The following is a 14765-nucleotide window of genomic DNA, read 5'->3' as shown; positions in this document are numbered from 1 at the left end:
TGCAAGATCAAGGCTCTCATAGACCTGCATTGAGACACTGACTTTTGGTTTCTGCATTAGATGCTGTTGGATTGAGTCCGAGTGAAGATCACGTGACCCAGCTGCGGCCAGGAACAGAGGGGCTGCCCTTGAAATACAGCACCAGGTAAGTTGATACACAACGTTCCGCTACATGTCATCAAATCTTAAAATGGTGCGGGGACGGACACATTAGAGTGCTCCTTTAACCATATGTGTAGGACTGCTGTGCATTCTTTTGTTTGTCTCACAATGTAATTTTTTATATTTTAAGTATATTGTATTGAAACAATGTTTATTGTGCTTTATAATAGCATCTAGCAACACCTGAAGCTTTTTCCAGGAATCCATCTCGTGTATGGGAATTTTATCACTACCGGAGAGAAGTGATGCTGACCAAAAGCCCAAACCCAGCACACCTGGCCATCGCAGAGTGTGAATCCCGACTCCGCAAACAGGGAAGGAAAGTGGTGGTGATCACACAGAATATTGATGAGCTGCATCGCAAGGCAGGAACACGCAATCTGTATGAAATTCATGGTACGTAAGCTGATAATATTTAACACCTCTGTGCTGAAATAACCAAATTATATTTCCTAAGCCATTATATTCTAATATAGTAGAAGTAAAACTTATTACCATTGTAGCGTTTTCTCAACGGTCTCCTGAGAAAAACAAACATGGGCCAGTGCGAGGGTATGAATTTCCATATACACCCCCTGCTTAATCAGCATCCCGATGGAAAACATTATTGGAACAGAAGAAGCGGAGGAGGAGGTTTGTGCCCATGACAAACGTACAAATTTGAATAACCAATATCCATCCAGCGTACTGTGACTTTATGCCGATAACATGAAATGCTGGAAAGTCTTAGTTTGCAGGCACTCGGCTAAAGTATTTCTAATTTATTTATGTAGAGATAATACTCGTGTGTGTGTGTGTGTGTGTGTGTGTGTGTGTGTGTGTGTGTGTGTATATATATATATATATATATGTGTGTGTGTGTGTGTGTGTTTTCTCATCGATGGTTATATGTTCCATCCCAGTATGTTGAAGTCAAACTAATGTCACGCAATTGGAAAAATGTTTACTATGCAGTTATCGCATGAATACCATTCTGTCTTGTTAGCAACTTCAAGGCTTTGGCTACATTGTTACTTAACGGGGTTGTCTTTATGAGAGCTGGCAGATTGGGGCATATGAGGTTAATAGAGGGGGGGTGCCTCTATGAGCCAGAACAGTGAGCCGCTCCTTGGCCCTGTTCACACTGAGTTTTTTTTGCAGCGGTCTTTGAAGCGGAAACCACACCAAAAACCGTGGCAAAACCCGAAATCTCCTCCCATTGATTTCAATAGGAGGCAGAGGCGTTTTTTCCCACTCGCGTGGGGAAAAAACGCTCGCGGGGAAAAAAGCGACATCGCCTATCTTGAGGCGTTTCTGCCTCAAAAACCTAATTGAAATCAATGGGAGATGGAAAAAACGCAGCGAACGACCGCAGAGTTTTTTTGACGTTCTATGGCAAAAAACGCTTGTGGCTTTTTTCTTTGCCTGTTGAAGAAAGAGGTAAAAAAAGCCTCCAAAAAATGCGCCAAAGAAAAAGTCGGTGCAAAATTACTTTAAAAAAAAAAGCCGGAGCTTTTCCAGGCAGAATTGTTTTTTGCGTGCAAAAAACTATGTGTGAACAAGGCCTTGAGGGCTCGTGCCGTTTGTGTATTACATGGACAGGCATTCTTCTGAACGGCCACCCTGTAATATTCAGTTTAGGTTATGGGTTCCCGTGACGGACAGGTCCTGACGCAGATGACGAAGCCTTAGGCCCCATTCACATCGAGTTTGTGCTATCCGCCGGGCGTATACATTTATAAGCACTAAAAAAAAGTATTGAAATGCATAGCTCAGTGTATACATAGACTATAATGGGTCAAACGTTGACCAAAATAGCATCCGTTTGGCCTAAGTTTGTCATGGTTTACTTCGGGATAGTTTTTTTTGAAAGTATTGAAAAGCGTAGTCTGCTTCACTATTCTGTACTTCAAAAAAACTTATACGCGACGTTAAATTTTATTTTAGCATTGATCTCAATGGATGACGTATGCAAACCTAATGCTATACGTTTGTATCCGTTTACATACAGTAAATCTATAGTTTTTTTTTTTTTGTTTTTTTTCCATCCGTGTTCACTTTAAAAAAAAAAAAAAAAGGAAACATCTTTTTAGGTAAAAAAACGGACAAACTTATACCGATGTATGAGTATACACTAAACGTACACGCTATAAATAACACAGATGTAAACAGAAAATCATTCACGTTTGTATACGTTTTCAATGGTCCACGTTTTAATCCAAAAAAGTAAACGCTTGCCGGATAGCACAAACGCGATGTGAATGGGGCCTAAGGCCTCGTGCCCACTTTGTTTTTTTTTCTTCAGGGTGCTATCCGTTTTTTTTTAACTTCTAGCACCCTGACACATTTATTTCAATGGGGCCTTGCACACGTCCTACTCCTGTCTGTTTTTGACTGAACAGTCTCGGCCTTTTCATTCATTTTTTCCGTGAAACAACGGACTGCACACTGAAGCCATCCGCGTGCGGTCTGTGTTTTGCGTATCCGTCATTAGCGGCCGTACAACGGCCAACAGAAGTGTGCATGAGGTCTGACACTGACAACTTTGGTGCAACTTTATTATTAAAAATTTTTGGTTCTTATTTTTTTTCAAGTAATGTTTTATGCAAGAAGTAGTGATGATTTCCTAATTTCCGTCTCGGTCATCTGCCATTTTGGTGTGATCAGTTGTCACTGTCACATTAAAGGGGTTATCCGGAGATGTAACATTATTTACCTTTCATCTGATTATAAGAAAACAAGTCTCACATCAAAATACTTTGATTTTAAAAAGTTTCCCTAAACGCCCAGCCAGAACCTGGTCACGTGGTGTTGGAACTACTGTAGTTTTCTCCTATCTGATGACACAGCGCCACATGACCGAGAACTGCCTTCCCCTTCTGTTCATGTTGGCTCGTCATCAAGCAAAAGGGCTGGCGCTGTCACTGCTTCTTTCTTTAGCCAGCCCCCTTACTTGCTCCCTGCTCTCTCGGCAGTGGGGAAAATTCGTTACAAAGGAGACGGGTGGGCGGGGAATCAAGCTTAGGGGAGAGAAGTGGATCATGGGATTTGTAGTTTTTCAGAGCTAACTGAAAACTGAAGTCCAGCCTCAGTGGAAATGGGAAGACTGTGTGTGTGTCGCAATCTCGGGGGTTCGGTGAAAAACATAATTTAAGGTGAGGGAATTTTTTTTTTAGTTTTTGACCCACCGGATATCCCCTTTAAGTCGCACAAATACCTTCCTTTGGGTGCTTTCGTTCTGGTACTAGTAAAGGTTCTGCGTGGGCCTATTCTTACATTTGTCCAGACTCCGTTGCCAACACTCAATTATAATAAAAGCTCTGTCGCCCCCATGTCACTATAATTTATTACATTTCATGAAGATTGATTTGGTTTCTTTCAGGTAGCTTGTTTAAGACCCGATGCACCACTTGCGGCAGTCTAAAAGAAAACTACAAGAGCCCTGTGTGCCCTGCCCTTGAAGGAAAGGGGTAACGCTTCTTACATATTTATATTGGCTATGTCTGCAATGTACCTTGTTGGCTAACTCGGGGCAATTTGTTATTTCAAGTTCTATTTTTTTGATAGCATTGTGTAATAGTATGATGCTCTTCTTGCTGCGTCTGGTTGTGTATGGTGTAAAACATAAATGCATTGACTAGCTGGACTGTCCTGTGTGTGGCCAGTGTTCCTTATCGCACTTCTTAATAAAGTTCTTCTTCTCTTTTACATAGAGCCCCTGATCCCGAGGTACAAGATGCCGTTATTCCAGTAGAGGATCTACCACGGTGAGGACTTCTGTGGAGACATTTTTCCGTATTGTTTGACCACGTGCCGTTTCCTGCACATTTTTCTCACATAGAATAAGTCAAGTAGAATCCCATACATAGTTATACATCTGAGTATTTGGAGATGTGAACATTTTAGACACCTTTGTTGTGATCTCCTCTAAAGAATGTACGTGCATGTTATTAGTATAAGGGAATTATCTACCTTTTTATTTCTCTTTTATTAATTTACGAGCTGGAGCGTAGACGCACATGTATTCAGTGTGTGGTTAAAGTACTATTCAAGAGTAAGGCGTCCAAGCTTTTGACCTATATGTGTTTAAAATATTGTATATATAATACAGTAACAGCCCTTTAATCCGGCACCTTTTAATGTCTGCAAGTCTTGATAATCCTGATTGAATTTACCTGATAAACCGACACTTGGTGGGTCCATTTTGCATATTATCCATTTTATTGCAATAGTCTTTTTTTTTTTTTTTTTTTTTCCTGGGCAAAAAACCAAAACACAGCTCAACTGTATGGCAAAACGTGATGTGAATGAACCCTAAATCTGCCTCAATCTTCTTTGAGAAATGAAAGGGATTCCAGATGGGGGAATAATTTTAGTTTGGTTTAAACAACCAAATGTGGTGTGGAAGAGGCATTATACTGGTGTACCTGAGAGCAGTTATGGCAGTCACCTAAGGAAGGGGCCCATATTGTGTAACCGATGCGCTTATTTGGCGATATTTGCAGGAAAAAAAGTCGCAAAATCTGCTCGTATGAATACACTGAAATTCGAATAATTTTGAATATAATGACTTTGTACTTTTATGAGTAATAAAGGAAATTTAACACAAAAGGAGGTATTAAAAGGGTATGAGTTTAGGATTAAGGTTTGATCTGCAATACTAGACATAGTGCATTGACAAGACTGGTGCTGGGGGAAAACGCAGTTTGTCATACGGTTTGTGTTCGTACTTTTTCTTGTAAGTTTATATACATATGTAAGTGAACCCTTGGAATTACCTGGATTTCTGCATTGATTATTTATAAAATGTGGTCTGATTGTCTATAATTGTGACTTTGTGTTATTATTTTAGTTAGATTGTGTTTGTTAACAAACAGCTGTATTGTTCATCTCTTTTATGGAGCACATTGAGTAAACGTCTACAGTGCAAGTAGAATAAGTAATTGAACCTCCGTATCACAGAGGACTTTTCACCTGCCCATACATGTACAGCTGAGTGCAGCATGTAATAGGAAGGGCTTCACAAACACTTCTCATGTGAAATTATTTTCCTATCTTCCTCCGTTATTTACATATTGATATGTTTGGCTCCCGATATGTAAATAAGCCCCTGAACTGTCAATCGGCCGCTTCTAACTAAATGGCAAGGGGGCATGATCTCTTCACTCTGACACTGTCCAAGTTGCCCAGTGTAAACCCCACTATAGTGCCTCTCATAGAGCCGCCTGTAGATAGTGCTCCCCATAGTGCCCTCTGTAGATAGTAGCATTCCCTGTAGATAGGGCCCCCTGTGGCATTATTATTATTTCCTGTAGATGGTGCCCCCTGTGGCGTCCCCTGTAGATGGTGCCCCCTGTGGCGTCCCCTGTAGATGGTGCCCCCTGTGGCGTCCCCTGTAGATGGTGCCCCCTGTGGCGTCCCCTGTAGATGGTGCCCCCTGTGGCGTCCCCTGTAGATGGTGCCCCCTGTGGCGTCCCTTGTAGATGGTGCCCCCTGTGGCGTCCCCTGTAGATGGTGCCCCCTGTGGCGTCCCCTGTAGATGGTGCCCCCTGTGGCGTCCCCTGTAGATGGTGCCCCCTGTGGCGTCCCCTGTAGATGGTGCCCCCTGTGGCGTCCCCTGTAGATGGTGCCCCCTGTGGCGTCCCCTGTAGATGGTGCCCCCTGTGGCGTCCCCTGTAGGTAGGTGCCCCCAGTGGCGTCCCCTGTAGGTAGGTGCTCCCAGTGGCGTCCCCTGTAGGTAGGTGCTCCCTGTGGCGTCCCCTGTAGGTAGGTGCTCCCTGTGGCGTCCCCTGTAGGTAGGGCCCCCCTGTGGCGTCCCCCGTAGGTAGGGCCCCCCGTGGTGTCTCCTGGTCGTTTTATACACCATTTTTTTTCTTCGGAAAATAAAGTCTGGTCTGACGCTAAGGCTATGTTCACACAGAGTATTTTGCAGGCAGAATTTCTGCCTCAAAATTCCGTTTGGAAGTTTGAGGCAGATTTTCCTCTCCCTGCACGCCGATTTTCGCTGCGTTTTTTGCCCGCGGCCATTGGGCGCTGCGTGCATAAAACGCCGCGAAATACGCTTTCTCTGCCTCCCATTGAAGTCAAAGGGAGGTCAGAGGCGGAAACGCCCGAAGATAGGGCATGTCGCTTCTTTCTCCCGCGAGCCGGTTTTACTGCACGCGGGAGAAAACCGCCCCCGCCTCCCATTGAAATCGACGGGAGGCATTTTCGGGCCGTTTTTGACGAGTTTTTGGGCGCGGTTTTCACTTTTTATTTCATTTTCTTTTAGCACCAAGACGACCAAAAAACAACGATTTTGATGTGTTAAAAAAAATGATTACGCCTTTCGCTGTGCGAGTTAAATAATGGTATATTGTAATAGTTCTGACTTTTCCGGAGGCAGCGATACCTATATATATATATATGTGTGTGTGTGTGTATGTGTGTGTGTGTGTATATATATATATATATATATATATATATATATATATATATATATATATATATTTTATTTTTTTTTTACATTGTGCTTGTGGGAAAAGGTGTTCTGTTGTTTTTTTGTTGTATTTTTTTTTTTTACTTTTTTAATATTTTTATTTATTTTTGTACACTCCTGAAAATGTATCTAACTTTTTTTTTTTAATTTTTTTATTTACACATTTCATTAGTTTCCCTAGGGGGACTTGAACCAGCGATCGTTAGGTCACTGGTACAATACACTGCAATACAAATTTATTGCAGTATATTGTAATTTTTACAGGCTTCTGCTAAGCCCTGCCGGAAGCAAGGCCCAGCAGAGGCAGACAGAAGGCAGACCTGGGGGCCTTCATTAGGCCCGCAGGCTGCCATGACCACTATCTGCGCCCCCCGATCGTGTTGCGGGGGGGGGGCGTTGGGCTGTTGATGGGGGCCGGCCTCCTCCTAACGGTTTAAATATCGCAGTCACTATTGATCGTGGCATTTAACTAGTTAAATGGCTAGGCACAGCGCGATCGCTGTTCCTGGCCGTTAGAGCAGCGTGATAGCTGTGTTTTACAGTTTTTGGGTTGGGGAGGGTTCTGGCGCAGGCGGGCCCCTTGATTACCGACTATAAGACACAGGGACTTTTTAGCAAGATTTATTCTTGTTAAAAAGTGTATCTTATAGTCTGAAAAATACGGTATATAAATTTGGTATCGCCGCAATTGTATTGACCCACATAATACAGTTAACATGTCGTTTTTACCACAGCCGTAAAAACAAAACCCAAAAAGCAATGGGGTGTTTTTTCCCTTTCCAGCCCACAAAATAATTTTTCAAAGTTTCCCGGTACATTATATGGTACATTGAATGTTGCCATTAAACACTACAATTCATCTCGCAAATAAATAAATTTAAAAAAAAACCTCATATGGCTATGTCAATGGAAAAATACAGAAGTTATGGCTCTTGGGAGGCGAGCAAGGAAAAACTAAAATAAGTTAATAGTAATATCTGTACCTTGAGGAAATTTCTGGATAGAATCCAATATAATGCGACTAGAACACGGCATATACAAAAAAAACAATGTCCTATTGAAGAAAATATGGGGATTGTGAAGAGCCCCAAGGAAATTCCCCCTTCTTCTTCTTTGCTACCTCATAACTTTTCTTGAGAAATCTAGACCGGTATTTCGGCCCTAACTGTATTATTCGGGTGTATGGACATATGTGTTCTTGGTAAATGCTCTCATGACATACAAATGATAGTAACTGTCATCCAAAGACTTGCATAAGTAATATTGTTGTATTTTTGTCAGCATATTGGCCCATGGAGGAATGAAGGGTTCTTTTTGTATTTTAGGTTTTTTGTTTTCTATTTTTCTGATGTTATTGGTTGTAAATTAAAAATGTCATCTGATTGAAAGGAAAAAAAAAATCTTTCAGCAGAAGTGTTAGGCGCATCTTTCTAGACGCTTGTCTCTTCCTTATACCAACTATTGGTTACCTTAGTTTACGCCCACATTTTGGCACACTTTTGGTGCATGCCAAAGCCACGCCTCCTTTCCATGAGACCATGACCATTTCCCTTTTTCAAGCGTGTCGCAAAAAGTGTCTAAAACAATTAATAAATGTGCGCACATCATGTACGCCAGAATTCTGGGCATTTTGAATAGTAAATCTGCCCCATTGTCTACAAATGGAGAAAATTCAGGACTGTTGCTACTCTCCATAAGGGCTTGTCCACACGCTCCGGAATTGCCACGTTTTTTCCGGCCAAAATTTTGGGCGTAAAAAACGCTGCAGAATACAGTAGCAGCATAGTACATGATGCGTAAAATTTCAGAGCCGAAATTGACCTGCGGTGCGTTTTTTTCGGATCACAGCATGTCAATCACTGCTGTGAAAAGTGTGCAGAATAGTTGCGTTTTTCTGAGGAGTTGTCTCCATCTCCTAACATTGGGAAAAATACAGGAATGGTGCGTTTTTGCCGCAGCTGAAAGCCTTTGACTTTCAACGGTATTGCTGCACAAATTTTCTGCAGCATTTCCAGTGTGTGTGGAAAAGCCCTTAGAGTTGGCATCCTGTTAAGATGATTTTAAAGGGGTTGTCCAAGATAAAATGACTGTGTGTTAATGCTTGTAATTTATAAATGTAAATACATTTGTAATATACTTACATTTTCCAAAGTGGCCCCGTTTCCAGATCCTGCCGTGGGGTACTTGACGGGTGACTGGTGACGTCACTCTCTGCTCTGGCCGCTTGTTGATCTTCATTTTTATGGGAGAAATTGTACTTTCTGATGATACTGTTTAATATTAATATTATGTGTGATGTACTGAGAAGCTGTAAAAAAAAATTCACTGTACGGTGAAAATTACATCGCTATATTGTGACCCCGGAACTTTTTTAGATTTCTGTGTATAGATGCTGTGTAAGGCGTCTTTTTGTAGGTGGATAGATGTAGTCTTGGAGAATGTCGGGCGTTTAGATCACTTTTTATTCAATGTTTTTTTGGGGTCAAAGTGGCAAAAAACAGATTCGCCCATTTTGACCTTTTTTCCCACTACGGCGTTCACTGTATTGGAAAAATATTTTTTAGATTTTTATAGTTCGGGCATTTTCTGACACGAGGATACCTAGTATGTTTATTTTTTTAAAATTTACGTGTGATTTGAATTTTGAGATTTTTTATTTTATTATACTTTTCTTTTTAGCCCCCCCCCCCCTAGGGGGCTTGATCCTGCGTTTATTAGATCGCTTATGCCATAGACTGCAATATCACAATATTGCAGTCTATGGCAAATGCAGTGCATTGCTATTGAGACCTGTCACAGGCATTTCTCAATAGCAATCTTCCTCTAGCAGGGCTGAGAGCGTTCACAAGGCTTCCAGCTGCTAGAGGAACCCTTTCCTGTTGTAAATAGGCATATTAGCGACAGCAAAGGGTTAAACCTGACTTTTGAATAAGCCCTAAGAGTACAACAGGCAATCCCAAAGGTAACAACAAAAGCCCTACTGGAGACTCTACAAATTGCAAAATCCTCTGTTCATGTGTTTACTATTAGAAAAGTACTGAACCAAAATGGTGGTCATTTTTAGCACAAATTCACAACGATATGTTTGGATAAAAACAAAACATCGCACACCAAATCTAAATTCTCATCCTAAATGTGAAGTATGGTGGAGGGAGCATCATGGTTTAGGGCTGCTTTGCTGCCTCAGGGCCTGGACATCTTGGGATCATTGAGGGAACAATGAATTTAGGTGTATCAAAATATTTTGTAATGGCCGCAGTCCATAATCTCAACCTGAAGAGACGTTGGGTGATGCAACAAGACGTTGACCCAAAGCACAGGAGTATATCAACTAAAGAATGATTGGAAAAGCAGATTTGTGTTTTGGAATAGCCAAGTCCGGGGTTGTGACACAATATGAAGAGGGCTGTGTGAACAGGACATCCCGGAAATATTGATGAACTGAAACACATTTGCAGGGAGGAATGGTCCAAAATTCTTCCTCAACGTTGGGGAATCTTCTTTGCAGCCATGGGAACGGTTTGGTGGAGCGGATTGCTGCTAAAGAGGATCTACAGGTTACTAAATTTAAAGGTTCACTTACTTTTCTTTTTTTTGCACTGTGGATGGATGTTCAATGTTCTCAATAAAACACATGAACTGTTTGTGTTACTAGTTTAGTTATATTGTGTTTGTCTATAATTGTGACTCATCATGTGATAACAATCCGACCACATTTTATTAATCAATGCAGAAATCAAATGAACTCCAAAGGGTTCACATACTTTTTCTTGAACTGTACAGCGTAAACGGTTTTAATTTCCAGTTCACTTTCATTCATACATGTACTGTAATCTAATATAGACTTTCATTTGTTTGCAGATGTGAAGAAAATGACTGCAATGGCCTCTTACGACCTAATGTGGTATGGTTTGGGGAGACCTTGGACTCCAATCTTCTAGGAGAGGTGGAAAAAGAGCTGGATATATGTGACTTATGCTTGGTGGTAAGTATGACCGCAACTAAATAAAAGCGCTATATTCTCCTTTTAAAAGCATGTGTTTCTATGTCTAAATATGTGTCAGAAGCGGATGGATATTTGTACATACTTGCAGTTATATCCGTGATCATCTGCTGTCTATTGACTATTACCATCACTTTAATGGAAGCTAGAGGACACTTGAATCAGACATTAGGTACAATCCGACTCTTCCAGGGGACTACATATACCAGTATTGGGTGTCCGCCATATTGATTGTCATTTAATAATAATAATCTTTACATAGCGCCAACATATTTCGCAGCCCTTTACAATTTACAGGGAACTAATTTACTATTTAAACAAGAGGATTGAGGACCCTGCTCGCAAGAGCTTACCATCTATGAGGAAATAAGGGAGACACAAAATGTAAAAGTTCTTGTTCAGTAAAATGGCCCAGCCATCTTTTATACACATGGGGTAGTACACATAAAGCTGCATGAGCCGGTCACCAGCCAGTATCTGTGTATGACAGACATGAAGTGCATTAGGGTGCAAGGACTGTGGGGGACACTGCTGAATGAGGTGGTCAAGTACTCAAGAGTAATGTAAAAGGAGGGCAAAGGAAAGGAGTCAGATTAGGGAATGTTATTGGCCTGTCAAAAAGATGTGTTTTCAGCGCACGCTTAAAACTGTGGATATTGGGAATTGATCTGATTGTCTGGGGTAGCACGAAAAAAATCTTGGAGACAGGAGGTTCAGATTATGGAGGATTTTAATCGAAGGTCGTTGGCAGAACATAGAACACGGGTAGGGTGGTAGACAGAGATGAGGGAGGAGATGTAAGGAGGTGCAGCACTGTGGAGAGTTTTGTGGTTGAGAGTAATAAGTTTGAATTTTATTCTGAAGGGGATGGGCAACCAGTGTAGTGATTGGCACAGGGTAGAGGCGTTGGTGTAGCGGTTGGTCAGGAAGATGAGCCTGGCTGCTGCATTAAGGATTGGAGAGGGGAGAGTTTAGTGAGGACTGAATAGTAATGAGTTACAGTAGTCAAGACGAGAGTGAATCCGAGCGACAATGAGAGATTTGACCTTGAGTTTCCACCGTAAGAAAAGGGCGGATTCTGGAGAGGTTTTCGAGGTGAAAGTGACAGAAGCGTGAAAGTGATTATATGTGTAAAAGAAAGATCTGAGTCAAAAGTAACCCCAAGACAGCGGGCGTGCTCCGTTATACATTAAATGTTTTCTTGTGCAGGTTGGAACTTCTTCTGCTGTTTATCCTGCTGCCATGTTTGCACCACAAGTGGCTGCAAGAGGGGTGCCTGTAGCGGAGTTTAACATGGAAAGCACCGCAGCAACATTGGGCTTCACGTAAGTAATATTTGTGTATTATTTCAAAGCAAAAGTTGTTATAGTTTATCTGTCATCAATAGCTATCCCTTTACAACGTGAAAACTTTGAAGCATAGCTTCCCCTTTTAACGGTTTATAAATGGATATATTTGCAAGGTTATGTAGATTATATCTATTTATATAGATTATATTGCTTATTTTGTCATCCTGAGTTACGGCCCAGAGCTGTAGTCACAATTCTGCTTTAGATTGTAACCTGTGAAATGGTGTTGAAAGGGGAGACTATTCTTACAATGACACTTTACATGGAGGCTGCTAAGCAGCTATAGACACCTATGCCAAATCTCATAAAATTTCATTTTTCATTTTTGTCTGCTTAGGTTTCACTTCCAGGGACCTTGTGGAACAACTTTGCCTCCCGCACTTGCTCGCCATGAAACCGAGCTCATCTCTTGAAAATTTGTTACACAGAAGAGCAAAATATTAAAGTGGTTTTCTAGTGAGAAGTTATTGATGGCCTATCCTTTGGATAAGCCATCAATATCTGATCGGTGGGGATCTGACTCTCGGCACCCTCCGCTGATCAACTATTTTGAAGGATCTGCGGCGCTTACTCGTCTGCAATCCAGAGTATAGGCCATCAAGTTCTCACTGGAGAAACCCTTTAACGTTTGGTATCTGAACACATGAGGACTGTAAGGTGGCAGAATAATCTAGGTTACATTTCTCTGGCGGGTCCTGTTCATTTTTCAGGGTAATGTCCAGTACTATGGACATTATTATGTACCAAAAAACAGATCTCCTGATTGAGAGTACAAAAAATAGTGACGATTGGATGTAAATGCAATGTTGGATCCAATTTTCTTTTTTTATAATAAAATGTTGCCTGTCTATTGATACTTTTGCCATTTTATCATGTTTTCTGCAACATCTTGGTATATTCTTATGTTACAGATTTAGTGGTGGATTTGTCACATTTACTTACTGTTTCTTGGGGCACATCATGCAGCATTCATTATTAGGATTGGTATATTTCCATATATGAATTTTTTTGTGTGTGTGCCATTTTGCTTCTGCTGTGTTACCATTTAACCACCATGTCATTTAACTGTTACACTGGAAATAGAAAGCAGCAATTACATTTAAAACGTGATTTGTAAGAAAATTGTGCTTTATTTTATTACAATTACAGCTGAAAAATGATTTCTGACGCTAATAAACGTTTAAAAAAAAAAAAAAAAAGCATCATGTTTACTCTAATTTTAGATTGTGATAATGATCTTTATGTCTACTAGCTTTTATACCCGGTGTTGCTCGGGAGGTTGACTTAAGGTATAGATAAAGTAAGAGCTCACTATTTAAATACCCAATTATGTGTTGTAAGGCCCCATGCAAACGATAGTAGAATTTGTCTGTAATTACGGACCCATTGACTTCTATTTCCCTTGGACACCTTCCTGTATATTTACAGGAAGGTGTCCGTGCCGTAGAAAGGCTCCGCAAAAGATAAGACATGTCTATAGTACTTTAAATGGGAGCACGACCCGCATAATTCTAGAGTATTAAAAGTTAACTTACCTGCTTCTTCCTCCTGTCCGGCCTCTCGGGATGACGTTTCATCCCATGTGACCCTGCAGCCAATCACAGGCTGCAGCGGTCACATGGACTGCCGTGTCATCCAGGGAGGTTGGACTGGATGTCAAGAGGGACGCGTCACCAAGACAACGGTACGTATGTACTTCTTTTATTTACTCATTGCTTCTACATGCATTTTAGTCCCTCAATTATACGAGACAGGACAACTGTCCTGCCTCTGTGTAAACCCGCTGTGGCCAACATCGCAGTACTGCAGTGTTAGGCAATTCAGCGAGGAATGATGTACTTTGCAGCCAATTATGGGCTTCCACGTCATCAATAGGGGGTGGAGCCTATTCCCTGATTTTTAAACCAATGAAAAATCGGGCTTCAAACAAACTTTCGAAAATATATATGATATCAATTTATTTTCTCTATCGGGCTTCAAATGTTGAATTCCTTGAAATTTTACAAATACAATAAATTGGACAAAAAAAATATTTACCTTTTACCCTACAGTTATACTCTTGTAAGTTCAAAACTAGGACACACAGTAGAGACCATGTTGTCACTACTTTTGGCCCATACCTTATATACAAGCGTATACTGTCAGTATGTTTTGATGATATTTTTTTGCTGTTTAGGATAGAAAGCAAAGAAAAGGTGTATAAGACAGTACTTGTAAGAAAATGTATGCCATATATTATATTTGCTCTGATATGTGTTTGGATCAATTAAAAAAATCTACATACGTTTTATGATGCCGTGTTCGAGGGGGCGCCTCCTGATTCTAACAATTTAAATGCCGCAGTTGCGATAGACCGCAGCATATAAGATGTTAAACGGGCAGAATCTAAGTGAATTTTTATTCCGCCCGTTGCAGTGAGGTGTCGGCTGTATAACACAGCCGTCACCCGCTGAGTATGGAGCGAGCACAGCCTGTGAGCCGCTCTATACTTCCCCTTAACGGCTACCACGTACTAGTAAGTGGTATGTCGTTAAGGGGTTAAGATGTGCAGAGTTCCAACATGCCACTTATGCTGATGTCTACATACATATATCTTCACAAAATCATCAAAACAAAAATCACTGCGATGCAGATGCCAGTAAACCTCTGAGGCGGCTGTTTCTGTCATCCTATAGACTTTGAAACTCCTCACCGTAATTGTGTGGTGAGAAGGAACGGGGCACTGGGAACCTCTGTTTTAGTGATCAGCGGGGTTCCTAGCAATCATACATGTATCACCTATCCAGTGGAAAGC

The 14765-nt window shown here is 41.2% G+C and overlaps 1 protein-coding gene across 3 annotated transcripts in view; it reads left to right on the top strand.

Annotated features, from left to right (window-relative positions):
* Positions 1–12825, top strand: part of SIRT5 (sirtuin 5) — a 33401-nt gene extending 20576 nt beyond the window's left edge. For all 3 annotated transcript variants that reach the window (XM_075828421.1, XM_075828422.1, XM_075828423.1), the window contains exons 4-9: positions 333–558; positions 3524–3611; positions 3855–3908; positions 10481–10604; positions 11832–11947; positions 12309–12825. In XM_075828421.1, the coding sequence (XP_075684536.1) occupies positions 333–558; positions 3524–3611; positions 3855–3908; positions 10481–10604; positions 11832–11947; positions 12309–12384 (684 nt within the window). In that variant the 3' untranslated portion in view covers positions 12385–12825. The remainder of the gene's footprint in view (positions 1–332; positions 559–3523; positions 3612–3854; positions 3909–10480; positions 10605–11831; positions 11948–12308) is intronic.
* Positions 12826–14765: the final 1940 nt, after the last annotated feature.

Source organism: Rhinoderma darwinii, chromosome 5, assembly GCF_050947455.1.
Source record: "Rhinoderma darwinii isolate aRhiDar2 chromosome 5, aRhiDar2.hap1, whole genome shotgun sequence".
Classification (NCBI taxonomy): Eukaryota; Metazoa; Chordata; class Amphibia; order Anura; family Rhinodermatidae; genus Rhinoderma; species Rhinoderma darwinii.
This window is presented reverse-complemented; position numbering and strand designations above follow the sequence as displayed.